We start from the raw sequence: 27,850 nt of genomic DNA, 5'->3' as shown, positions 1-27,850 counted from the left end.
AAGGAATTATGATAATTGATTATAACTCTCAAGAACAAACTGAGAATCCCATCCATAAAACGTAAAACCAGGGGCATAAAAGGAGCAACAATAACTGCTAGCATCTTCTAAAACCAATTGAACAAAATTATAACAGGTTTGTTTTTTTACCCTGGCAGTGTAAGCTGTAGGTCATAGTATCATTCAGTGTATTACAGGGGAGATCAAACATACGCCCTGCGGACCAAAGCCGGCCCGCCAGAGGTTCCAATCTGGCCTGTGGATGACTTCCCAAAGTGAAAAAATGACAGAGAAGACATTAACTGCAATTTTTCAATAAAAGTAACTGCTATTTCAGATTTGTCCTCTGGGGGTCACATGCAATCATAGTGCTGATACAGAGCACCTGAACGGCGCTCCGGGAGAATGTTTGCAGTTTGCATAATCCGGGGGAAATTCATAGACATTTTAGAGCCCTTCAAGTTCAAATCAACACTAAAGTTTTCGTATATCTAAACTTGTAACAGTAGGAGCGGTGGATACACCTTTTTCGCATGCTTACCAAACATGTGTGTACGTCATAGGTCAGTAGCACTAGCACTACACCCCTGCATACAACACTGTCCAGCAAGCAAACTGTTCATGCTGGAGCAGGGGGGTCCATAATAGTCGACTTTACCTTCTTCATTATTCTAATCTATCTGTTCCTTTGCCATTAATAATACACACTGTGTAGCATGTGACTGGGAAACATGTGTGCTTGGTGTGTTTTCAGCAGGTTTCAATGCTTAAAGAATATTATATTAGGTCCCACTATGAGACTCATCATGGCGAAAAATAAAACAGCTGTTTTTCTAAAAAGATATTTTATGTTATGTGAACATTTTCAGAATGTACTTCTACTTTTTTGCACTAAAACAAAGGGAAACATTTTGAATTGTCCTTCTCTATAGGTTATTATTCTATGATTTTATTGGTCCGGCCGACTTGAGATCAAATTGGGCTGTATGTGGCCCCTGAACTGAAATGAGTTTGACACGCCTGGTCTATTATATCTCACAGACATACACACACACACATACACATACACACACACACACACACACACACACACACACACACACACACACACACACACACACACACACACACACACACACACACACACACACACACACAGCAGGGCCCAGAGTTCTTCCTGGAGTGAGCATGTTGACCCATTTTATCTGCCATGCTGTTGTTGCTGGCATCACAGACACAAACACACACACACACACACACACACCCACACACACAGACAAATAGTAATCAACAAACTATAGTTACTGACTAGAGCACTCATGTATTTTTAAGTTTTCTTCTGATGTGAGTTGGTATTTTTGGTGCAAATATCCCCCATTTTTAAAACACAGATTACACAATCTTTCTCTGCGGCTGACCCTGTGAGGACAACATCACTGCTCACCTCCAAATTCGCTGTGATGAAATAGAGCACACTTATGCAAATATCTTCTCTGGTAAAGGCACCATGCCAGCAGAGCAGCAGAGCAGTCAGGAACAATACCCAGCCCTGTCTGTCCGTGCCTGGGACTCAGCAACTGCAAACATCTCCTTGATTTGACCCTACACAGAGCCTTGTGTGTTCAGCATCACAAGCAGATGTGCTGCCTTTATGGATCGCTGGGACTCTGTATTGAAATGGACACAACAGTGCACCCGGCAAACTGCCAGCATAGTAATCTGCCCCAATAAATATGCAGAGTGGAGAGCTAATAGGACCGTGGCCAATCAGTTTCCCAGGACTATAGTGATCTGAGTTTGTCTACACACCCATATCACACCAGTGTCCTTATGATTAAGTGTGACACAGCACTTATTCATAACAGGTTTTATCCATATAGGTTGAATGGCTCTGAGGTGTTTTCATGTCTTCAGGTTCCAGACTTTCATTTAAAATAAAACACCTTATTAGCGATTGGATGGAAACTACAATCATGAAAATTGTAGTATTTATGATCCCCAAAGGATGACTCCTTCTGACTTGGGTGACTCATAAATTGTTCCTCTAACATCCACATAAGCTTTACATTGTTGTTTTCAAATGGACTGTTTCAAGACCCATAAGCTGTATAGAATGTGGATGTCTCTTTGACATCAACTGTTTGCTTCCGATGAGGTGTTTTGAAGTCCAACAATAGCAGTCGCCATATTTAAAATGCTGACTCAACCTAAAAAAAGAGGTGGAACTAAAGTGGGCTTTTAGACTCCTAGCAAACAGCTACAACATCAGTGTCAGCCAAGTCAGCAGTGCTCCTAATAAATGCAAAACTCATAATCTTAATATTGTTAAAGTAAATGATTCATAAAAAATCAGACTAAAACTGCTTTTGAACCAGACTGTTTATTTCTGCTGTAAAAATTGGTATTTAAACATGGCTGCTTATTTGTTTTCTCTGGCTTTTGGTACCATCCTCAAGTGGAACTGCAGTTTTAGGCTTCATTTTTTGACACTGGAGGTTACCCCTAGCAATAAACATTAGGTTACCATAGCCATACTGCTTTTCCACACAAACATGAAAACTTACAAAACTATTATTTCTACCAGCTTCAGGTTTATTGCAATGTATTCCCAGGGCTAATATTGTATAATGTATCTGTAGCTGATACAGAACAGATACATGTTTGTATTTTCTAGGCTTCATTGTTAGCTTCGTTGCTGTGATCATGCAAACAAGCTAATATTAGCCCTGGGAATACATTGCAAGACCTGAGCCTGACTTTACAGAGCCTTAAAAATCTGTGTAAATGCCCAGTATCTTTCAGTCTTAGTTTCAATCTTTCTGTTGACAGTGTAGTAGTAAAACATTTGATTTCACAGATTTTTAGAATGAACCCTCCTGTTATGTTAAGGGTAAAATTGACCCATTTTAAAGTTCAGAAATAATAAAAAAAAAAAAGTTAAAAGTATTTTTTTGCTATGAAACTTCTTTTGCTTGGCTTAATTAGCGTGAACAACATATATAATGAAAATGGTTCATTTCACACATTTGCAACCCCCCCTGCATTTTTATATTACATAGTGTTCGTGGCTCAATTTGACCCGGCAGTCAAAGTGGAGGCTAAAAGGGGTCAGAAGTGTCAAATACTAAATGTTTCTTTGCAACTGTGTGACATATTTCACCCCAATCACTTTCCAATGTACATTAAAAAAGTTTTAACATGAATTTTCATAAAAAACGAGTGAATTATCCTCATTGAACTATGATCTGTGAGAATTAAAGAACACCAATGCACTAAATATTGATTTAAATGGTAAATTGGGATTTTTTGGGTTCTGACACTTTTGAATCATTAAATATGCCCCGGGTCAAGTTGACCCAGGAAGATTATTGCTATCCCTGAGAAACGAACACAACAGGAGGGTTAAGAAACAGCAAGGAACAAATAGACAAGTCAACAAGCAAAAAACAAACAGAAAAAAATAGAATTTGAAAAAACATTAGGTACCTGTGCTTTGTGGTATTCCATGGTAGTGAAGCTTAGGTGTAACCACTTTTCAGAAACATAATCTACCCCTCTCCACTTCTCTGTCTCCAGTTCTCACATTAGTAAGTGTGATGTTGTATCTTAAGAGCTAACTCTGTGCGTCTAGGTGATCATGCGTTACCTGAACACAGAGGAGGTCTCTGTGTTCACCTATGAGGAGTGGCTGTCCAAGATGCGTGGACCCAAGAGAACCATGATCTGCGAGATGGCTGCTGTTGTGGACGAGGAGGTGATGGTAGAGCTCACCACCTACACCATCCAGGTCAAGACCAGTGATAGTGCAGGTTAGTCTTCCACACAGGCCAGCTGCTGCTGAGTCATGCACAACATATTAAGTTAATTGGTTAGTGGCATTAAAAGCCTGTCAATTCCTAACAATGAGATAGAACAAAGTGCTATGAGAATACGCAGTTATGTATCCTGTTGAACCAGTTTTCTTTGTATAACTTAGTACATGGTTGTAGATGCATTGCAATACGTTTATTTCAAGTATTTTTTGTGCTTCTGTAATAACATTATCTAACAAACTATACCACTGAGAAGATTTTTTGCCACAACCTATTTTTCCACTGCAACTGTTTTCATAGTTTGAATAGATCAATGTTTGGTGTTTGGTTTTATTGGCTTCTTAAAGCAGCTAAGATATACAATTGTTTGTTAATTCTCAAGGATGAAACTAAGAAAAATGAATGAAAATTTAAATATTCAAGATAGCTAAATATTATGTTGATAGTGTAGTGCCCCTTCCTCTTCTTTTAACCAGATGTTTGAATCAAATCAAGTTTCATCTAAGTAGGGGAGAACGGGGTTGGTTGTCACACTTTTTACTGTTTTGATGATTGCTCATCATCAAAACATATTTCAATAGTCATTCCTACATTAAATTGAAGCTTAAGGTGTTGGCTTGAAATGTGTATCCCTCTCATTTTCCAACTCATTGTATCAAAGACGCAATTAACTATCAAAGACACTCTGACACAGTGTGACAACCAACCCCATCACAGGGATGGTTGTCACACACTATGGGGTTGGTTGTCACAATGGTATTTCAATGGGAAAACATTTTTAAAAAAGGCAAGAAGGCAGAACTAAATTTGAAAGTTGAATTACACTGACAAGTGATAGGCCTCCATAAATCAATGCATTTTAACATAAAATGAGCAAGGAACATGAAGAGGAAACACATCTTTGGGCCAGCCTATATAACAACATAAAGAACAAAACTAATGAGAGATTAGACATGCCAAAGTGTTGCTTGTGTTCAATTTTCAAGAATTTCTCTGTCAATTGTTTTCTGGACTCTTTAAAAAAGAAGACGCCTCAGGGTGCCCTGAGCAAGAAGTCTGAGCCGACTTCAAAGGACTGATCTCTGCCCTTGACTGTTACTGGGAACTAAAATGGGTGGAATAATGTGTACACACATGCACACATACACACACTTGATGCAGGCAACATTACATAGGCAACACTCTGGGTACCGTAATGGCCTCCTTGGCAATTTTAATGAAGGGATTTACATATATAATGCAATGAAGCAATTAAATGTTAAATAGGAATACGTACATATGGTGTTCTTTGAAAAGAAACATAAAACAGCATTCTTGAAGACGCTTCAAAAATGTCATAATTTTTAATGTTACTACTGTGCATAGTGACCCGTGTAAAACCATACCACAGGAAACATGCTGAAGTCGTGAGTGAGATTGGTGCTCACCATTGCCCAACACATATTAGCCACACCTTACTGATTCAGTGCAATAAAAGAATAGAACACAGAGGAATCATACTGTGGATGTGCGGTCTGAGTCATAGAACGCAGCTTCCTCTGCTGTTCTTTTTATGCTCTTGCATAATGTGGTTGGTTGTTTGCTGAAGAGTTTCCTTAGGGCTTTGAAATCTCCAAATTTATTTCAACAAATAATTCAACACATCCCTGTGATACTTCATGTGCGTTCCAGTTAAAAAGAACAACATCAAAGCATCGATTCATAATTTATAATCAGCAACACTCAATAACTGATGATGACAGATGACGTCAAGAACTTTTTTTTGTGGTTACATTTCATGAATTTTAGCCAGAATAATATAAAAAATACTTGGAGATGAAACATGTTGTTTAAATATGTTATATGTTGAATTGAAAGTTCAACATATGATGAAGCCTTTTGGTGAAGCTAGTGCTGTGGTGTGCTTTTTGTCCTGTGGCCAGCAGGGGGTGACTCTGCTCATATGGAGGCAGATGAGAAAATAACTGTACTTATCAGTTGATTTATTCATTTACCAAATATTTCCCTTATTGCCATTGGTTTCAATAGCTGGTTTCACGTCTTAGTCAATGCTTTATGATGTTTTTATTTCATGAAAAATTGCTAACCAAGACCAAAAGCTGTTGTGAACATTTTTAATATGCTTTACAAGTGATGGAACATTTTTACCAGTCCAGAAACAAAATTATAAATGGCAGACTCAAACAGAAAAGGTATGTACTAACGGCTCTCAAAATAAAAGACGTCTGTAATATGAAAATGTGCAACTGCCAGGGTACTGTCAGTATATTTGATATTAACATTTATTTTGAAAAGTGTTTCATCCTTTGTAAATTTTCATTTCACCTCTCAGCCAACAGGATGATGTAACAGTGTCATAGTTTTTTTCATACTGACAGTCAATTGACATGTCATTGAGTATTTCAAACTCAGAAAAAGGAAGCAGAACTCCTGAGTTACTTTTCTAAAAGGCTAATTCTGCCTTCTCAGGTGCAGGCACTGATGCAAACGTGTGGATCAATGTTTTTGGAGAGAACGGAGACACAGGAACGCTGGCACTGAAAGAGTGCAACAAGTCTAACAAGTTTGAACGCAAGCAGGTGGACACATTCCGCTTCTCCGATATCCTCAGCATGGGAGAGCTCTCCAAAGTGCGAGTCTGGCACGACAACTCAGGTCAGCCACTGAGATGAATGATCATTCTGCATGCTGGGCTAATTGAATCAGTGAACAATTGCAGCCTTAATGTGTCATATTGAGAGAAAATGTGTTTGATGAATGTAGAACCTTGGAAACATACACCTCTGTCCATTTTTACTTTCTGTCTCTTTTGCTTCCTGACTCAATTTTACACACAGGTCTTGCTCCAGGATGGCACCTGGATTATATTGATGTGAAGGATGAGATCATGGACAAAACTTTTCGTTTTCCTTGTGACCGCTGGCTTGCCAAGAATGATGATGATGGACAGATAATGAGAGAACTGGCCTGCGCTAACAACGACTTCTTGGACCTCAACGAGAAGACAAGTGAGGCTAGCTAAATTTAATGTTGAACACTTATGATTTCAGTCCTGGTTTGCTAGTCTCACAAGAAAAACACTTTTTAAGTTGGTTTTCTGGCAGAAATAAAATGAACGACATCCAATTGCTATTGCACAAGTAATATTGATCATTGATTTTAAAAATAAGGGTTTGATTTAAATGATTTCATACTTTTGTGCAGAGTGGGCACTGTATGTTCCATGTGTGAATTATGAGGCTTAGGAAAACACTGAGGATGACTGAGATAATTTATTAACTGGTTGTATTTTCCTTCTGAAAGAATATGAAATTTGTACCACTACCGGGAACTCAGCTGATTCTGAAACCAAAGAAAATGCCTGGATTGTACTTGAGGGGAAGAAGGGCCGATCAAAAGAATTAGTCATGGAGAACTCCTCAAAGAAGAAGAGGTTCTTGCGGTGAGTACTTGTGTGCAAGATTAACTCAATGAGCTGCGAATGAATGCATGAAGCAGCTTAAAGAAACATGTTATCTCTCAGTCTTTTTCTACCTTAACACTTATTGTGATAATTCCAGCAAGCACTTGAGCTCAGAGCTATGCTGCAATCCACTCTTGTGACATTACATCATTCTGCAGAAAATGAAATCTGGCACAGAAAAAAATGGCAGTAACATGAATTTAAAAAATGTAGCATAATTTAATAGAAAAGTGACTCACTCTAACATAACTATTTTCCTCTCTCAAAGGGGAAATGTCGATAGGTTTGAGTTTTCATCCAAGAACCTGGGAGACATTGTTGGTATCTGCCTTGGACACACACCAAAGGATGGAAAGAAAGTAAAGGGGGAGGCTTCCTGGTTTGTGGTTGAGATCGTTGTGACTGAAAGAGAATTGGGAAACAAGTAAGACATTGGTTACTGCTCACTGACATACATCTACACTCATTTACAATAATCAGACTGCACTCACTTTCCTCTGACGTCATCTGACGGGGAGGAGCCTAGGCATAAAACAAGGGAATCTACAAAATGAAACAGGAACCAGAGACAGGTCAAACACAAGGAAAATCCAAACAAGATCCACTCATGACAATGATGGCTAACGCTTGATTCAATGCTTGGTCAGCTGTTGTGTACTTAATTAAAAATAGAGCAGCATCTCTACTCTATATCCTGTGCAATTTTTATTTTAGCTTCTTCAATTCAGAAGTTTTGAAATGATAATCATTTGATGGTTTTTAAAATTTGTATATGATTTGAAACCTTTTGAGCTTCCAACAACGCATGATTCGGACAACTATGACAACTTTTTAAGCATGGTAAATGTTGAGGTCGTTCATCTGTTTTGTTGCAGCATTATTTGTTGGTCACAAGTTGCTTTTTCTTTTCTCTCTGTCACCATCTTTCCAGGTACATCTTCAATTGCAATGCCGCCATTCCTCTCTCTCCAAAAAGAGATGATTTCTTGACTTTTGAGTGCACTAAGGCCATTGAGAGCTTCGCCAGTAAAGCTCGAAGCCTTGTACCTGTCAAGTATGAGATAATTGTTATCACTGGTGATGAGAAAGGAGCAGGCACAGATGCCAATGTTTTCATCACTATCTACGGTTCCAATGGGGACTCAGGCTGTCGTCAGCTGAGGCAGAAGTTTCGTAACCTCTTTGAACGTGAGCAGACGGACCGCTTTGTCCTGGAAATGCTTGACATGGGGGAGCTGCAGAAAGTTCGGGTGGAGCACGACAACTCTGGTTTAAGCCCTGGCTGGCTTCTTGATCGTGTGGAAGTCACTAATACAGCAAACGGTGTCACAACAATTTTCCTCGGTGGAAAGTGGCTGGACACAAAGAAGGCAGATGGGCAGATCGTCAGGGTCTTGTATCCAAAATATTAGTAGAAGTATTATTCATAAATACTACCACTGTAGAGAGATCTCTAATCATGCTTAATAGAAGTAACCAACGAGATTCTGCTCTGGAAAGTTTAAATCTCAGGAACTGAGACACATTTTTACACTTGAATGATTTTTTTTAAATTATACTATGGTTCAATATTTCATGAAACCTGGAAATAAAGCCTGTAACAAAATATTGTGACAATATCTTCTTAAGTAAGGAAGCTGAATGTGCCATTCTTTTTAATTTCATATGTCATGCATGGTTTGTCCAGTTGCTTTGTTATAAATGAGGTTTTATAAAAGATTAAACTCTTTTGTAATACTCAGAAACAAGAAGCTTGTTTGTTTTTCTTAATGGTGTATCCATACAAAAAATATCTAAGGAACTTTGTGAAAAAGCTGCATATACTTTCATCAACAATGGTTTTAAAGGTGCAGTGTGTAGTAATTTAGCAGCATTTGGAAGAACAGACTTTTGTGTAGAAATGAAATTAATTAATTATACGTAGGCTAGTTTTTTCTAGGCTGCATAAACATTACACAGAAGTAACAGCGTGGACAAAGGAGACACCAGACAGAGTGATGAAGCAGCAGAGGAACTTAGAGCCAGTTGAAACCGTGGGAATATGTTGGTACCATTTCCCTGTAATACATGCAATGAAAGTATCTAGACCTTTTACCTGTTTACTGAGATACACTGACAGAAAGGAGGGTATATGAAAGACATGATTATTGTAGAGCTGTGGGTGGAGGTTACACTACCGTAGTCTAAAACTGCAGCTAATCACACTTATGCTGAAAAGCCAGGTTGTGAAACTCTGGCACCATAGGTGGAACGAGATACTGAACGTTAACAGCAAGCCTAATAGGCTACATAGGAGCAGGTCCCCTTGTACGGAGGCCGCCATCTTGCATTCCCCTGTTTCTACAGTACACAGAACAGACAAACAAGTAACGTGTTTTTTTATTTAGTGAGTGGGCATGGGAAATACACTGGTTTGAAGACAACAAAGAGAAGAGTGGTTGTTATTGTTCCCAACAGAATTAGTATTAATAGATGTTTTTGATGGTATAAATTTGACAAATGGAGGATCTTAATTAGCATGCATCACAGGAGCTTCTTGTCCTCAAAGGTCACCATTCCTTCCCCGACAGGAGGGGTGAGCAAGTAAGGTTTTATTTTAGAATCTAACTGCTAGCTATCGCTAAATATTCCCATGTCTACATACTGTACCTTTAAGGATGTAATGGATCACAAATTCCTGAGAAATATATCAGCCACCTCTGTGGTGCATTTTAGCTCTGCTGGGCATTTTAGCATCGTTTTGATCTTCATCTTGATTTTTACCACTTTAACCTTTTTTTTTTTTTTGGTTGACTTTCAATACTTTGGCAAATCTGTTCCCATAGAAAGACGGTTGTTTTCAGCAGAAAAAGCTCTTTAAAGGGGACATATCATGCTTTTTTCATCAATATATATTGGTCTAAGAGGTCCCAAAAACATGTCTTTAAAGTTTATGCTCAAAAAAACACTTTGAAATCAGATTTTGGTCTGCCTGAAAAGTCCTCTTCTTCATTCCTCATCAGAACACTCTGTTTTCCCTCTGACCACGCCCCCTCCGGAAGTGGATGTGCCTCGGCTCTCCAGCACGTTGATCTAATGTTTACATGTTGGCTGAATATACACGGCTGCTCAGAGATCGCGTTACTTCAACCCTCTGAATCTGATCCTGACGGAGAGGCGCCTGTAGCAGGACCTTTCTGAACGATTGGTCATAGATTTAGTGTTTCTTGTTGTTTTATTTATCAGTATGTAGACGTGTGTCTTGGTACACAGCTACGAACATGTAGCTATGTGGCTATGCTAACTAGCGCTAGCACTTATCCATGATAAATAAAAATCATCCACTAGATCTTCAAATCTGCAGACGTGGGGAGTAAAACCGACCTCTGCCAGAAAGGCAGCAGGACCTTTTATGAGGGATTGGTCACAGATTTAGTGTTTCTTGTTGTTTTATTTGTCAGTATGTCGACGTGTGTCATGGTACACAGCTACAGCTACAACTACAGCTACAGCTACAGCTACAGCTACAGCTATGAACATATAGCTATGTGGCTATGCTAATTAGCGCTAGCACTTATCCATGACAAATAAAAATCATCCACTAGATCTTCAAATCTGCAGAAGTGGGGAGTAAAACCGACCTTTGTGTTTATTAAGACAGCCTACAACTAGCATGCCTCCCTCCTAAGCTCCTTGTTAGCACACATTTGTGCAGGTAATGAAAAACAGAGGAGGGATTCAGTATTATTTTATACAGTCTATGGGCTGAACAAGCTCCGAGCTCTGACTCCGTGACAGACCGGATATTGTTGTTACGTAACAAAAACACGGAAGTCTGAAACGGCTCGTTTCACACACATTTACAGAAAGGTGTAGAAATCAGAACAGGGGCAGAATGGATTTTTTTCATTCTCGGGGGGTTTGTAGACATGCCAGGGAAACATATTTCAGGTAAAGAACCATTAAAAAGTCAATTTTGCATGATATGTCACCTTACCCAATCTACACTGTCTGCTTAGCAACACACAATAGACTGGCACAGTTAGCAAAACGCTAGGTAGAAAAGTGCCGCGTTAAGCAGATATAGGTTAAGGTTAGGGATGTACCGATCCTACATTTTAGGTCCCGATACTGATATTGATACCTGGGCTTTGGTATCTGCCGATACCGATACTAGCCGATCCGATCCCGGTATTGATTTAACAATCTCTAATCCTTAATGTGAGGACAGAATCATGTTTTGGCAACTTCAGGCTTATCTGACTTTGTAAACCAAAATAAAATAAACATTTTTAAACTGACAATATCATTATTCAAGAGATTATAAATGTGTACCAGCAGTTTGGTGAGTTAATCTTCATAACCAACAGATATTACAATTCAACTGTAAACCTCAGCAGTGGAAAAGAAACATTAGCACTGCACATGTTGCAAGTTTCCGGCGGAGTTGTTAGCCAAAGAAGCGTGACATGCACCTAATCTGCAGAGCCTCTGTATTTATCCTCCATCATGCTCCGCCGGGCAAAAATGCACTGACTGGTCGGCGCTGATGTCGAAGGAGATGCTCATGGGTATTTTAAATACAGAAAAGCATAGAATTGAGATGAATAGATCCGCCATATGGATCGGCACTATATATCGGCCCCTTGTCACCGATTTACGATCTAGCTTTTTGAGTCCGATCTAGCTGATATCTGATACCAGGATCGGTGCATCCCTAGTTAAGGTTTTTTTTTCAAACCAAAGTTCAACTTAGTGAATTTATCATCTCAACTCATAGCTGGGTCTTGAGAGTCATGAGGTCAAATTTGAACAATGTTTTGTCATAGTGGGGAAAGGTTAATACTATAAAATGACAAAGCAAAAGACATGAATAAACATACTTCTCCATTTTATCCAATTTATTACAAAAAGAGCACATACAAAAGGATAATATACAAGCCATGAAATAAAATTCAAATTAAGAAACAAAAAAAGAACGGTTTGGGTTTAGCAATGCAACTTTTAAAATCATCATTATTAGTAGTAATAATAAATAAAGTACAAAATTCCACCACGTGAATCTAATATTTACGCATAGTATGCTCATCCATTTCTTCATCAACACTCATCATTTAATGCGCTATTGCTTTAATATTAATGATAAATAGTTCTGCTTTCCGATAAAATATCCTATATTGAAAAACATTGCGCAGTCACAGCTAAAACAGCAGATTTTCATACAAGGATGGCGGCAGCCCTTTCACTGGCACTTTTTGGGATATTTTCTCTTCAGCTTTGTTTGTTAGTTTCAAACAGCAACAAAATTCATATCTTTTTATGTTATATTCTTTGTATACATTTTCACCATATACTATTAAACCATTGAGACTATTGAAACCTGAGAAAACATGCATTTTTAGAAAAGGTTGTGCTTTATAATCCTTGCGTTCCTTTTAGAGTGTGAAAGGAAACAAAGGATAGATTCTGAGAGGATAGATGGACGGTAAAACAAGGAAAGAGTAGCAAAAAGGAGGAAAATAACTGAAACGAACATGAACTAAAGTAGAATTTCTGTGGTATTTGTAAAGCCCACAGTGAAATACGCCTCTTTAAAGAACAATTTTCACAATATGTAATGCTACAGCATTACAAATCAGCAGCTTTTTTTTCTTGAATTTTTTGAGGGTAATGGCTTTTGTACATACCTGTCAGATGTTGTCTTAGCTCCTTCATTTGAATATATCATGAAACCGATAAGGCATGGTGGCTTCATGGACTGATTGTTTCGGATGGTTTCAGGAAGATTGAAATAACTACTAACACTTAAAGCGAGGCACTTGTTATGCTAAAGTCTAACAAAGAGAAACACAAGGTAGACGCAAATCAGAAAGATACAAAGAGTTAAAATAGAGGAACATGCTTCACTGATGATCATTAAGACCGATAGTGCATTGTGATAAGCAGAGCATACAAAATAAAAAGCATGTTCTAAGAGATAATATCAAAATTATCTATACTAACTTTTTTTGCCAGTGAGAGGGTTCCCATAGTTAAACAAGTGAGTGCAAAACAAAAAATCACAAACTAAAAAAATTCACTTCATTGCAGTTTGTCCACTACATCACAGCATGGGGGATCAGATAAATTGCATTGAATGGAATGTAACCAAGATCCACAGCACCACACAAGATAGAGACAGATAAAGAGAGAGAGAGATATAGAGATAGATAGATAGATAGATAGATAGATAGATAGATAGATAGATAGATAGATAGATAGATAGATAGATAGAGAGATAGAGTGAGAAAGAGAGAGAGAGAGACGGAGAGCGGGCTCAGTAGCTCAGCGTTGGACAGTAAACATGGCACAGCCAGCTTGTGGAGATCAAACAGCAGGGCGTCTTTAACTTTAGTGTTCCAAATAGTACAACTGCATGCAAAGCATTCCCATTTAAAACAATGCAAAAATGAGGTAATTGTTTTTTCATAGCATTTTTGTGTTATTTCTAAATAAATAAATTATGATTCAGTCCCCCCACCAACGAGAACTATATAAAATTAAATACAGACCCACAATATCTACAGTTAGTAATAAATTATGATTGTTAAATACTTAAGGCATTTCAACTGACAACACCCTGTGTAAACTATGAAAACTTCATCACAGATGACTCCACTACAGGAGGAGGCAGTGTCAACACTGGCAGTGCACGAAACAGGGAGAACTAGTCCTGGTTATATAGTGTTCTAGGCAAATCTTTACTTACCAGTACATGGACAGTATAGGTCCCAAAGGTATCCCTTAATAGAAAGCAAACTGGTCAGACTAATGCTGTCTTTCCACCTCAAGAACTGTCCCCAAGAACTAAAAGCTTCTCTGTCAAGGTCCAAGGTGTAAAGTAAGTGCTAGGAACTGAAAGTACTGAGGGACTTTGATTGATTTGAAAGACCCCCCACCCCTTAATGGGCTAGAGGAACTTTGTAAACCCTAAAAAGATAGTCTCGAGGTACCCCATTTAATTTAAAAAAACTTGTTGGGTAAATAATGAATTTCCACAGCATGGAATTTCCTCAAGGACTTAAGTTTTGAGACTTTGGGGATCCATGAACTCTATTTTAGCCTTGCAGCTTTGAACCTTTCTGATTGGTACTCATAGCATTTAGGAGATTCTTTGGCATCTCAGCAGACAAAGGTGTTTGATCATGGGTTTTTAGACCACAGTGAACATGCAAACAACTTTGAGCTAGAGGAACCTTTCTATTATTAGAAATGTAGCCCTTGGTACTAACAGCCTTGGGTACTTTTGGTGGAAACACAGCTTTAGTGAGAGAGGGGGTTGTGCCGTCTAGTGTCTGTGTGCACTGCGAGAGCCAGGCTGCCTCCGTCTCACCACATTCTACATGTTCTAGCAATACAGCATAGCAACCAGCATAGCAACCACAAGGGGAGGTCTGTCACACAAATACACAAGATCAATACGTAAGCTCCTCTCTGCTGAAACACTGCATGAATCTAGACCTAAATATAAACCAAATGCAATACCAAGGAAAAATCGTTTGTTGCTATATAACTATTGTCACATGTGCTTGTTCTTTAGGCAATAAGGTAAACATCAAAAAGAGGATCCCAGCACTGCCACAAAAGGGACCATATGAACACACGCTACAAGTCAGAGGAGCAGCCACTGACACCGTGCTCATTTTTTGTTTGTTTGTTAGTGTTAAGAAGATAGTCACAGCTTAGATTAACTAAGTCATGCAAAGCCATCTCTGTACCGTTTTAAACTGCAGAAACGCTACCAAAGCAGCCGCCCGAGTCGGCAATGAAACATGCATTTTTCTTAAGCACACACTGTTCTACCACTAGTCCCATGCCAGAAAAAGATGCAGGTACAAGGGCAGCTAAATATTCCTCCCACTTTCCTCTGCAGCGCACAGTAGCTTCCTTTTTTTCATCCTTTTTTTGGCTTTGTGTTGAATAAGCACTACAGTGGCTGTGCTGTTAACCTACAGCAAGTTTAAGGTTTTGCACACACATACTCACATCTGCACTTTCTAAACATCCACACATTAGTTCAACACATTCCTTGAGTCACGCACACAACAGGGCAGAGCACACACGCGTAAACCTGTTCGAGGCTCAAGCTACACTGTGACAAAATGCATTTTGGCGAAAACACCTTCTACCTATTGAAGTTTTAAAACACACGACGACTCAATCACTTGGCTCGGCTTCCACGGCAGTGAAAGAGACCTACTCGCACAACACCAACCAAAGGTAAATATATTGCAAAATGTCAAAGCTGCATGATAGAATTAAAACACTTAGCTAGTAGTGCAGCAACAGCGCACCAGATTATCACTTATTGGTTACTGCTACTCTACCACGACCACAAATGATCTTTAGGTAAACATGGCATCAGAGCATTTAGGTATTCTTGTGTGGCAGAATATTCACTTTGATCGAAGTGTGTTTAAAAGAGAGAAATATATATTTGTATATATATTTATATATTTAGAAAGAGAGAGTAAGAGAAAAGTAGCCAGCTTAGTGTGGGGTTATGTGTTTTCCACTCTCAGGACATTAAGTCATGGCTTTGAGGACATGCTACACAGCCCGGGGCTACCTACAGTACAACACCACAACAGCAACAACACCCTACTTACAACCAGCAAGCTACAAGTAAACCCTGTGTACATGAGTATGTGTGTGTGTCTGTGTTTATGTGTTCTTTGCCTCCAGAAGGATGTGCTTCTTTAGAATGAGAGTCCTTGGCCTCTCGTGCTGTCCTGGCTTGGCTCAGTTAAAGCGTGAGTCAGAAGAAGTAGGGTGGTGATGTCACATGATTTCTGGAGACATTTGGCAAAAGCACCCTACGATGGGGAGGAGGGGGTGGAAGAAAGCAGGAACCACATAAGAGTGATTGACAAAGGAAGAGGGTGGAGGGGGTTTGAATCTCATCAGCTGTCGGGGTTCAGCTGTGTTTCTATGTCAACTCGACAGATCGGACACTTCCTGCTTGTAGCCAGCCATTGGTCGACGCAGCCCTGGTGGAAGAGGTGCATGCAGGGTAGTCTCCTATAGAGGACAGAGAGACAAAGAGACATTGGGACAGTGTTAAATCATGTTAGCAAGCATCAGAATCCCTCTCAGAAGGTACAGGTATGTATTTGCAAGGAAGCTCCTGGGAGTTAATTTAGCTCATTCAGGCATGAAGAGACGACTTCTATTGAGTCATCAATCCTCAGACAGCTGAGACTCCATATGCTGTAAGCTGAGATGCTTTCCTTGTCCCAGGGCAATGCTCTTATCCTCAAATCTCAACCCCCAACTTGGTTTTTACTGCACGTGTATGTGCACATGCTCATGTATGCTTTCCGACAGAGTTAAATAAGAATCCAGATTCTACTCTACAATCCACCCCTTTAATATATGGCAAGACCCAGCTGTCAGTTAGCTGAGCTTAACACAAAGAGTGGAAACAGGTGACAACTCTCAGACAGTACCAAATCCTACCTCCTCTTTGTCTTTATTTGATCGAGTGACTAATGTAAGACAGAGGGAGAATTTGACTTTTAGCTAATGGTTTGTGATGTGTTTAAAATATGCTGACACTTTCATTAAGCAGCAGATTGTGCGAAGAGTCAAGAGCTAATTTATAGATTAATAAGTCTTTAGAATCCCTATAATATACTTCTATTCATGGAGCGACGCCTGCGAGCCTGGAGCTGCACTGCTATACATGTCACATGTCCCACTCTCATAACCATCATCCAATCCTGCCCTCTGCCTCTCAAATTGGCGGTCTATTTAAACTGGGAAAATCTCCCATCTCTCCCTCTGCCTGTCAACGCTTCCGCTGCCTGCATGCCTATTGCTGAATTTTCTTTCATCCCCACTGCCAACCCAGCATCAACCTGCAGGCTCCAGGGGGGGTGTTCAGTATGTTTGCTCATCACTCCTAAATGTCTGCATGTAAACTTTTCTGGAGGGAGTGATGAGGCTGGAGCCTGGGCGCCAAACATAAATATGTACTTGCTGCTACAATAAACAATTTAAACGTGAGTTGTCTGACTGAAATACATTTATTTTTCAGTGTTTATAATCTTGAAAGAAAGGTGATGCTCTTTGACTATGAATTTGAGCTTTCTGACCTGACATCCTCTCCATCCTCGAGCATGGACAAACAGATGGTGCACTTCTCATCCACATCTGCTTCTTCCTCCTCCATCTTCATCTGCAGTGGCTTTCTCTGTTAGCAGGTCAGATTACACACAGACACAAAAGGCAGGGTTAACAGAGCACAGTGTTTAAACCACTAGTTTATGTATCTGTCTGGTATGCAGGCCTGCTTGTCATATCTAAAGTCTCTGAAAGACCCCCATCACTTACTTTAACCCTCCCTGTCCCATCGAAAATTACTAACCATAAACCTTTCTGGAGTCCCTGAGCTCCATTGTCTCATAGGTTCCTCTGAGTTGCTGCCGTAGACATCCTGCTGCTACGGAAGTGCTGGACTCGAGCAGCGTCAGCTACTACTACTACTACTACTACTACTACTACTACTACTACTACTACTACTACTACTACTATCCGTCTAATCACTATCATCTCTCTCTCTCTCTCTCTCTCTCTCTCTCTCTCTCTCTCTCTCTCTCTCTCATTCTCCTCTATCCCTCTTTCCATCCCTTACTCGGTCGAGGCAGATGGCTGTCTAACATGATTCTAGTTCTGCTCGAGGTTTCTGCCTGTTAAAAGGAAGTTTTTCCTTGCTGCTGTAGCTAGCTTAATACTGCGAGGTGCAATGCTCATGGTGGATTAAGATGAGATAAGAACAAGTCCTGTCAGTAAGAGGGGACTGGATCATATCCTGTCTTGATGTTAGGACTTGGTTCATAATTTAACATGGAGTATGGCCCAGACCTGCTATGTTTGTAAAAGCCTCTTGATGTAAAGTTTGTTGTGATTTGGCGCTATACAAATAAAGACTGATTTATTGATTGATTATGACGTCTTACCTTTTTGTATTTGTGTGGAAAGGTGAACCTCTCAATGGTGGTTTGAACTGCTCCTCTGCTGACACTCCCGAGCCGGTCCTCTAACTGCAACAACTCCTGGCGGAAAAGTCAATGTAGTTTAATAAATATAACAATGGTTATGTAACAGCTACCTAGAGGACAAAGATTATTTCAAAGATCAGTCTTAAACAAACAAGTATATGATCCCTTCAGTACTTTAAATTCAAACAAAAATAAAAACAGTATGGCAACAGGTTCAAGTTATCTGACACTTTGTGGGTGGAAAGTGTATGAAATGTATTTAAAAAGTTACCTCATAGCTTTCTCGGACAGCTGTGGCATGCCTTGAAGGATTCAGACTTTGCAGAGCCAACAGGTGCAGTTGGGGGTACGGGTAGTTTCTGATTTCATGCACAACCTAGCAAACGAAATGTCTCCTTTTACAACAGTAATAACAATCCTATGGTCAGGCACAGTTTTTATCTAGTGTTTTGACGCATTCTTACACACTTTAAAAATACTGAAGATAACACAACATGTTGCAAATGAAAAAAACAATGGTGGTTACAAGAGGCAGCTTCTACTTCTATAAGATACCAGAATCTCAACCATAATGTAGGCTACTGTGCAGCTATAAACCCTAGATTGTGTTACTTAAACTGGCATACTGTTCTAGCCCAAACCATGATATGGTCCTTAGCCTAACCAAATGGTTTCTGGTGCCAGCCTCAGCTGAATATTGTGAAATGGCTGCAGTTTTCTTAGGCACCAAGTGTACTGAATTCAGTTTAGGATTAGATTGCCGTTTGGGTAAAGGTTAAAATTCAGCTCTGACTTTCAGTTCCACACATAATTTGTGGAAAGTCTACTGGTATGATTGTGGCCAGATGATACATATCAGCAAACAGGTACAACAATTAAGTGTATGGTAGCAATTTCACACCAGAGGGAGTAACGTTCTGAATATGTTTCATGTTTCATCCCAAAACTGTCCACAGACAGAAAGCTGAAGATAACTGACATTGAGGACAAATCTCAACCTGCTTCTATAATAGCTCTGAAATCTGTTTATGTTGGGAAAATGTAAGAACAAACAACATATTATTATATTTTGTATTTATTCACTCATTTGGCTCTGCCTAAAAAAAATAGTCACAGAATTGGCAGGGTCAGGATTCACGCCAAGTGACAACAAAATTTTCTTGCTCTCCCTCTACTCTGTGTATGTCCACATCTTTCAGCAGAGCAGCTACTTTGTTTTGTACACTTCATTTAGCAACTCAATCATGTATTGGGGTCAGTATGATTCTGAGTAACAAGCTTAATGAATGGCAAAATTGATTTTCTGCTGTAATGTTAATTAACTGTATTCCCAACACCTGATGTGGAGTGATATACAGTTAAAAGCCTCAGTGCTGTTATACTCTGCATCAGCACTCATGAAATCCTCTTATCCAGTTATATTAATTGGTGGGATCTAGCTGTGGTATGAAGTTCAAAAATCTACATCTAAAAAATGTAGAAAACGCCATCATGTAAATAAACTAATTATTAATAAAATGAAAAAATAACTGATAAATATAAGAGTGTTAACATACCACTTGTGCAGATGATGTGTTCCTGGGAAAGTGGTGCATTCGAGGGGAGGCCAGGTAATGCTGATAGTGCTGCGGAAGCTGCTGGAGCTGGTACTGATGATGAGGAAGGCTGGCGTCAACGCTGAGATCCCTGCAGGAGTACACACACACACACAGGCAACTATATCATCACTGTCACCCATGTTAGGCGGCATGACAGACAGACAGATGGGTGCACAGTTGAGAGAGCAGTATAATTTTTGGACTCCACAAGACTCTCATTTGTCTATGACTGGGACTCACCAGTCCGTGCCTTCGGCCAGGTAGCGCTGCTGCTGTGTCATTGGCTGAGGGACATGGAGGGGTGGGGAGTACTCGTAGCCTGAACGCAGTCTGTGAGGGTTCAGGGGGATGCGCTCCTGGGTTCTTCTGAAGGGGAGAAAAAATAAAATGATTTAAGTGTTGCACCTTTATTCAACAGGTTCATCCCATTAAGTTTGGAGATATTTTTGACATGGCCAAGAATAGCAACAACAAACAATTTCAACAAAGAAGCAAGTTCTTCCATTTCCTCTCCCAACATGTTCTGTCAATCTAAAAGTAGATTCTACCTTGAGTGTGGTAGGATCCTGCGGTGCTGCGCTTCTATAAGCTGCTGCTGGATGAGGTATTGCTGGTGTAAGGCCTGAGGTAGGAATGGTGGCCCTGGCACATCCTGGAACTGTGGGGGTGCGGGCAGGGCAGTGAGGGGCGGTGGCGGGTGGTGCGCAGGGGGCAGATGGGTGGCCAGGTTAGCCTGAGGCTGCTGGCTGGCGTGACCCAGAGGAAACTCTGCTGAGATGGGCGCCTGGGGAGCACCCAAATGAAAGTGTCGGCAGGAGGTAGCATGGCTGTGTTGATGCCTGGTGAAGTGTGCTCCTATGGGAAATAAATCGAGGGATCAGACCTGAGTTGGATAAAGCTTGAAATCAGTTTCATTCAATCAGACACCACATGGAGACCCAGACAAATCAGTGACGAGGACATTTTCGCACACATAATCTCAAAAACAAGCACTTTCTGGCTTTGTCACACACACAAACACTTACAAATACATGTAACAGGCACTCACACAGAGAGAACATGAAACAGGGCAGACACTGGAAGAGACAAGACAAGACAGACAAAACAGCAGATGGAAGACACAGACATTGAGACCCCTGTGGAGCTCTGTCAAAACCCACGCACAGATTGCACCCATTGCCATTGTAGAAGTATGGATCCTCGCAAACAGTCTGGTGTGTTTCCAAGAAGATCTTTGTCTAATGTCCATAACTTTCCATAAATTTCCTCTATATTATGTTTGTTTTTGGAGGAACTCATAGTCAACTGTACATTTCTCATTAAAAACCCTTCCCACCTACTAAGGTGGGCTCAAAGGATTGTGTGCTCGTCCCATTGAATCACCTCAGCATTGACGTGCACAAAACAATCAATAAGAATTACTCGGAGCTGAGAGAAAAGGAAGGCAGGGAGGAGGGTGAAGCAGGGACAAACAGTTTCTCTTTCAGCTTCCCATTACTACTTTCTAGCTTTTTGTAATAGAAAACAGACAGCATAATGGGATACCTCAGTATTGTACCTTTAAATGGCCTTGGAAAATGTAAGGTCTATTAAATGTGTTTGTACTGAAAGAAATACTTGTCTAATCTACTGTTGTGTAAACTGATTAAAGTTGTGTAAGGCAGGTTTAAACAGAGGTTAACAGAAATGGTTTGTAATAGTATTTATCACATTAAAAAATGTGGTTTAAACCTATGTGAGCCACAGTTAACTATTCCATATATATCATTCATTTATTTGAAAAGTAATCTTTTGGAATATTTTGTTGGCTAAAAAGAAGATTGTCATTACTTTGTTGAACAAGCCACATCCAACAGCCTGCTAGCTTAGGTTAATGCAGATGCTGCTAACAGAAGTGACAGCTAGCTTAGTTCCATAGGACAACAAAATATGCTAATTGCATCTATTAGGCTCACAATTGTTTATAAAATTGCACTATCTTTTTAAGTGTACATACAATGTTGCTTTATGTAGCTGTCTAGTCTAGTCCAAAATATCAAACTCTTAATTTAACTATTGCTAGCATGGCATTTCTGCATGTTTCCATTATTGTTGTTTGACTTCATTATACGAAGCCTCAGGACATAGGGAGCCAGTGAACCTTAAGAGCATTGAGCCATCTGAAACAACATGTGTCTGAGGAATTAGAGCAGAAATGGCAGTTTGTTGGTTTGGATTGGTAAAGGCTGTGCAGCACTTTGTGTAAACCCTGTGACCTGGTAAGACTGGTCAGAGGCTTGGCGTAAATATCAAATTATTTGCCAATGGGCTGTTTCACAGCTCGAACCACTGACATTAATATTTGACATACTGCAGTGCTGCTGGCATAAATACCCTCATGCTGTTATTGTTTCATCTCTGATTTGAATCAGACTTACAGATATAGAATGTTTGTTCAGTGCAGACAAAACCCCCAGCCATTCATACACCTGCATACACACATACTCGCTCACACCCACCTCTCTTCACCCCTGTGCTGCTGCACAGGCAGCCCCTCCCCCACAGTGTGGCTGCGGCATGGCGTCCCTGTGTGAGTGACAGCCTGTAAGCCCTGCCCAGCCGCGACTGCAGCAGTCTGACATCGAACCTCTCTCTCTCCCTCCCCCCTCCCATCACTGCAGCTTTATAATCGCACCTCCTCTCTAACATAATCCTGTCTTCTGCCTAGTGCGGTGGTCTTCCATCATATGCTGATCATATGACACTATGAGCTGTGTTTTTGCAGCTTTTCCATTAAAACTCATTTCCACTAGGTGATATCACTAATGAGTAAACTCACAGTCACAGTGAGGGACTAATGAGTGAAATCAGCCCGTCTGTTGTAAGGACAATTTGCATAGTTAATGCTTGCCGTTTTTAACTAACCTTGATATTAAATTTGGTTAAATAAGGGCAAAGCAATGCTTAATCACCTGAAATTAATTGGGATTATGCCAGTGCAGCTACTGTAAAATAACATATGCACTATCACACTATGATCTATTTAAAAGGCTCTTGCTGCTGGTAGCAGTGGAGAAATTTGCAAGCACCCATGGCTATGTCTTAGACCCACCTTGTGTCTGAACATAAATAACTCTGACTATTTCAGACATGTGAACAGATGTAGGGCTCAAATGGCTGGAAAGTAATGGCAAGAAGTCAGAGACTTCATAACTCTTGAAACACTAGACTTCTTCTTTAACATGTGCAGCTTCATATTTTGAAACCAATGACACCAGAGCCTGTGCTGATGTGACCAGCTGACAGACACACTTTCATTCTTTTTTTGCAGAGGCAGAAGGCTTTTTGATGAATCATGTAGTGTAAAAGTATCTTAAATCAAGTAAAAACAAGATTACAAAAATATCATCCTTAAAAAAGAAATTCAATTAAAAATCAATTTTAAAACTTTTGTATTGATAGACTCTTAGATGACAAAATAAAGTGCAGTTTTACTGTAATCATAACCAAAATGTCAGCCCTCTATGTTGACATTTTTACAAACTTCCTGCAATAAGTAATTTGCAGCTGTAATATAACATGAGCTGAATTGGGTTTTCTTCCGCTGTTGTCAGATGCAACAAAAGACTAGACTGGATGACTAGAAGAATTCATTTTGACATTGTAAAGCTGTAAGCAGTTTCTCTCTGTGATTCAATGGTTTATTTGTATAATTGTGTCAAGGTCTGTTCTGCTCATCACTGAAAACACGACTAGATGAAAGAGGCCAATAGTTGGCTACATTACACACAGACAGTTATATCACTCTACAGATGAAACAGCTGCCATTAGCAGATTGAGTGAAATTGATTTCTACTATCCTGCATATTTTGAAGACTCTTCGGAGATTCTGGATGAGAAGATAAACATGGCACAAACCATGAGGATGTCTTAGCTTTGTTTAGCACAAACCATGGTTACAGGGAGGCTAACCCGACTCTGTAAAAAAGCTACCATAATCTACCGTGGGTACCTCAAAAGCTCAGTAATCAACATGTTGCTGCCATTTGTTCAGTCTATAAAGAAGTGTAAAAAATAACAGCTGTAAGGGGGGTAGATAGGTACTAGAGGCAGATTATTATTTGTGAGTCAAAGCCAAGCTCGCTGTTTTTACCTCTTTCCAGTGTTCTTGCTAAGCTAGGCTAAATGCTACTTGTATTAGCTCAATCTTAAGTATATAGTTGTAAAACCATTATTGATCTCATCCAACTCTAGGCCACAATCAAAAGAGATTGTTCTGAACCTAGTGATGTTTTGTTTTTGTGTGTGGTAGCGATAAACTTCTATAAAGTATTTTTGTGCACACATTGTGAGCGGTCAATGTATCCGAGTATGAATGGGCAATATCTTGATACACTACAAGACATTTGTATGAAAGATTTGCTGTACCACTATACCATGTTGGGTAAAAGTTTAATATTTTGGGGTGTATTTAACCCTTTAAGGTAAAGCTGCAAATAGAAACCCAAAAATGACCCAATTTATGCAGTTAGTTTGTTGAAGTAATTTTACTTTTACGATATAATTAAATTCTTTATTAGAGAAAATGCACTCTATTGTGTTTTTATAAATGTTGATATTAAAAGATAAAATAAAATATACCATTGAAGAGTACTCCGTCCATTTTGCCCAATGGTGTCCAATTTGAACTAACACCAATTACCACCAATGAGTGAAAGTGAAGGAGGCTGTTGTGTTCTGTAGGAGGTAATGATAACATGTCATAAGAAATATAAATGCTACTGTGATTCAGAATACAAATGATTTTGTTTTCTTTATACTTTAAAGAGATATATTTTGTTTACCCCTACTCAATAGTAAGCGGAGCAGCAACTTGAGTAAAAATCTGTCATTAACAGCTGAGAAATGAGAGCACATAAAAAGTGAGGGGACCGTCTCAGTGACAGCACAGTGTGGAAGGAGGAAGGGGAGGAACACATGGAAATCAGCAAAAAGCACACTGAAGGTTAGAAAGAAATCTACAGTCTTTATTGGAAAATATTAGTATGTGTGGTACTGTGTGATAATAGTAATAATAAGAGTAATATCTCTGATATAATCATAATAATACCATGCAAATAAAGACCAAAGGCAAGGCCCGACCATGCTCTCTGTAGGGTTAACAAAACAGAAGCAGCATCCAATGAGTAGATGTGTATGCTTACAGCACAGTTCAGTATAGCAGGGACATCTCTACACAAAGTTTACATTGGAATCTGCTGTTCAATGTGAAAAAACAAAAAGTATAAAATGACCATGCATTAGGGTCTAATACAAGAACAGAAGGTAGAAAACCACAACCAAAGAATAAAAGACATTTTCATTCTAAAAGGAGTTCTACAGCAGTGCAGGATATACACATCCCTGTAAAATGGATAGCATTGTGGAGGTAAGAAGGAAAAAATTTAGAGGGGGGGGCTGTGCATGACAGTGGATTGAAAAGGGGAGATTTTGTTTGTTTCTTTCTAAATGGAAAGATGAGCTAGACCTGATTCTCGTCTATTTATCAAATCAGCTAACAGGAACAAAGGCTTGACAGGATTATGAGCAGCCATTTGGACTCTACTGAAATAGGTGCAGTGGACCATCAAAAGGTGACCATAACATCACACAAATAACAGTGATTGTAGCACCATACATGTTAGCCAATTGTTGAATTATCAATTAAATGATTAAGAGAAGGTGATTATACATGTACTTCATGCTGGTACAATGCACCTTTGCAAATAGGGGGATGGAGACAAATATTAGAAGAGTTCGATCAAGCCTTGCTGTAATCGAATCAAGGGGAAGGGGATCAAAATGTATCCACTTTACAGAAATTTACAGCAGAATGTAGTCTATCCACACTGAATGGGGGAATCACAATGACAGTCGGTAGTAAAGTCTACGCTACAATGGGTTATTCACTGAAGAGCAACATGACAGTTTAAAAAAAGACAGAGTGTTTTTCTCTACAGAAGGTGTTATTCTTTAGTCTGTTACACAGAAGGATACGGTATGAGTGGGAACTCGGTTTTAATGCCAATGTCGTCTTCAGATGGAAAGAGGAAATGAGGAAGAAGGGGTTCACAATACAGCTAGATGCAGAGAACAGGCAGAGGCTACGGCAGACAGCAGCAGATGATCGTTAGCTACACAATGGAGGGGGACAAAGGTCTGAGAAATGCGGAATGTAGAGCCAGCCTCGATACTATGGAACAGGAAAAAAGAACACAAATAAAAGCACAATGAAATCATTGGTGCTACTGCATGTAGTTCTTAACAGTGTAAATTACTACCACTACTATTATTATTATTACATAATCAACACAGATAGCCTGCTGCAATGAAGGATGATGTTATTGTTGTTATGCCCAATTCAGCGAGTGGATTATTCAGCTTTACATGCTGTTCAGATTTCAGCTGCAGGTGCAATTTTTAGGTCTCATTTGACGTTTGTTTTAGGTTCAAGGGAAAAAAAATCCACCATTTTAAAATCCGTTTCTTATGCCTAATTGTAATCCCTCTCCTAAGCTATGGGTATTAGCAGAAACTACCTGTATTATATTGAAAAGGGGAGCAAGTTGACACGTATTCAGTCATATTAAATGTTAAAAACGTTGCACACAAATAGGAATATATTCCAAGTTATGTTAGTCAGCTTTATACAGATACAGCTGCCAGCTTCCTTTTTCAAATGTATGACATAAAAACCAGATTTTGGGATATTTATCAGCAGAAGCTTAGCAAGTAAAGGCAGCTATTTCAAGCTGTTACCAAGGTAACGTTAGCTAGCGGTGTGCGGTTGCACAAAATAGTTAACGCACGTAAATACCACGCGCGGTGAACAGATAAAACCAGAACGCGCCAGCCGTTGAGCACAGCTGAGGATAAAAGGAAAGAGGGGCTGCCATTTGACAGCTGCAGACATTTGGCGATGTTATTAAAAGGTCCTAACGCACATCTTAACGGCTTTCATATAATATGATACGTCTTCAGTTACACACACCACGGTTTAGCGGTTTTTGGTCCAGGCTCAATTAGCACGCTACAAGCTAGCGGGACTGATTATGTGATACGCTCGACAGTCGCGAATATGCTGGCTGGCGTTTCTACTAGCAGGTGCCAGCTCTGTTTACATCATTTGATGACATTTCAAAAGAAGCGACGACGAAACAATTGTTAGAGTTAAAACAAATAAATACATAAAGCTAGTCATACCTCTATTTCTAACTGAGCCGAAGACGGGGAGAACCAGATATCCAACATGTACTAACACCATCCTGGGTCCTTCTTTGTTGTGTGGGTAGCCAGCGAGACAGATGGTCCATGGAAATGATCCCCTCCAGTCCCCAGCACATTCAAACGGACAGGCTGCGCTGCCTGCACACTCAGAGCCGAGCAGCCAATCACTGGACCCTTCGATCAGGACCCTCCGGCTTTGGCACCCTGTTCCACCAATGGGGTGAGTGCCGGGGCGGGGATGTCTGTGTTTTGGATAGCCCGCCCCTCTATGGCTGATTTAACCAGCACCAGATATGGTGCTACTTCCATCCCTACAGAAGAGGATTAGGGCCAGTGAAAAAAGAAAATTAAGGTCAAATTATTATTTTTTTATTATTATTCTGAGAATAAAGTCAGAATTCTGAGATTAAAGTCAGAATTTTGAGATTTAAATCAGAATTCTGAGGAAAAAGTCAGAATTCTGAGATTAAAGTCAGAATTCTGAGATTACGGTCAGAATTTTGAGATTTAAATCAGAATTCTGAGGAAAAAGTCAGAATTCTGAGATTAAAGTCAGAATTCTGTTAATAAAGTCAGAATTCTGACTTTTATCGCATAATTCTGTCTTTTTTCTCAGAATACTAATTTAAAAAATAAATTTGACCTTAATTTTTTTTTTTTCAGGCCCTAATCCTCTTCTGTTCGTCCCATCTATGCAATCCAACAGCCAGA

The 27,850-nt window shown here is 39.7% G+C and overlaps 2 protein-coding genes across 2 annotated transcripts in view; one reads left to right on the top strand and one right to left on the bottom strand.

Moving 5' to 3' along the window:
* Positions 1 to 9,017, top strand: part of LOC117830775 (lipoxygenase homology domain-containing protein 1-like) — a 41,607-nt gene extending 32,590 nt beyond the window's left edge. Inside the window, exons 36-41 of the mRNA XM_034709044.1 lie at positions 3,632 to 3,809; positions 6,282 to 6,467; positions 6,650 to 6,820; positions 7,116 to 7,254; positions 7,544 to 7,699; positions 8,207 to 9,017. Coding sequence (XP_034564935.1) covers positions 3,632 to 3,809; positions 6,282 to 6,467; positions 6,650 to 6,820; positions 7,116 to 7,254; positions 7,544 to 7,699; positions 8,207 to 8,687 — 1,311 coding nt within the window. The 3' untranslated portion in view covers positions 8,688 to 9,017. The remainder of the gene's footprint in view (positions 1 to 3,631; positions 3,810 to 6,281; positions 6,468 to 6,649; positions 6,821 to 7,115; positions 7,255 to 7,543; positions 7,700 to 8,206) is intronic.
* A 3,125-nt stretch (positions 9,018 to 12,142) lies between these two features.
* Positions 12,143 to 27,446, bottom strand: rnf165a (ring finger protein 165a). Its single transcript, XM_034710391.1, has 9 exons — positions 27,116 to 27,446; positions 24,515 to 26,105; positions 20,443 to 20,749; positions 20,135 to 20,260; positions 19,853 to 19,982; positions 18,568 to 18,672; positions 18,255 to 18,350; positions 17,391 to 17,488; positions 12,143 to 16,314 (listed from the first exon to the last, which is right to left on the bottom strand). Exons 2-9 carry the CDS (start codon positions 24,630 to 24,632, stop codon positions 16,197 to 16,199), a joined length of 1,098 nt encoding a protein of 365 aa, XP_034566282.1. The 5' UTR covers positions 24,633 to 26,105; positions 27,116 to 27,446; the 3' UTR covers positions 12,143 to 16,196.
* Positions 27,447 to 27,850: the final 404 nt, after the last annotated feature.

The sequence above is a fragment of the Notolabrus celidotus genome, chromosome 19 (genome assembly GCF_009762535.1).
Source record: "Notolabrus celidotus isolate fNotCel1 chromosome 19, fNotCel1.pri, whole genome shotgun sequence".
NCBI lineage: Eukaryota > Metazoa > Chordata > Actinopteri > Labriformes > Labridae > Notolabrus > Notolabrus celidotus.
Note: the sequence above shows the minus strand (reverse complement) of the source record. Positions and strands in the feature narration are given on the sequence as shown.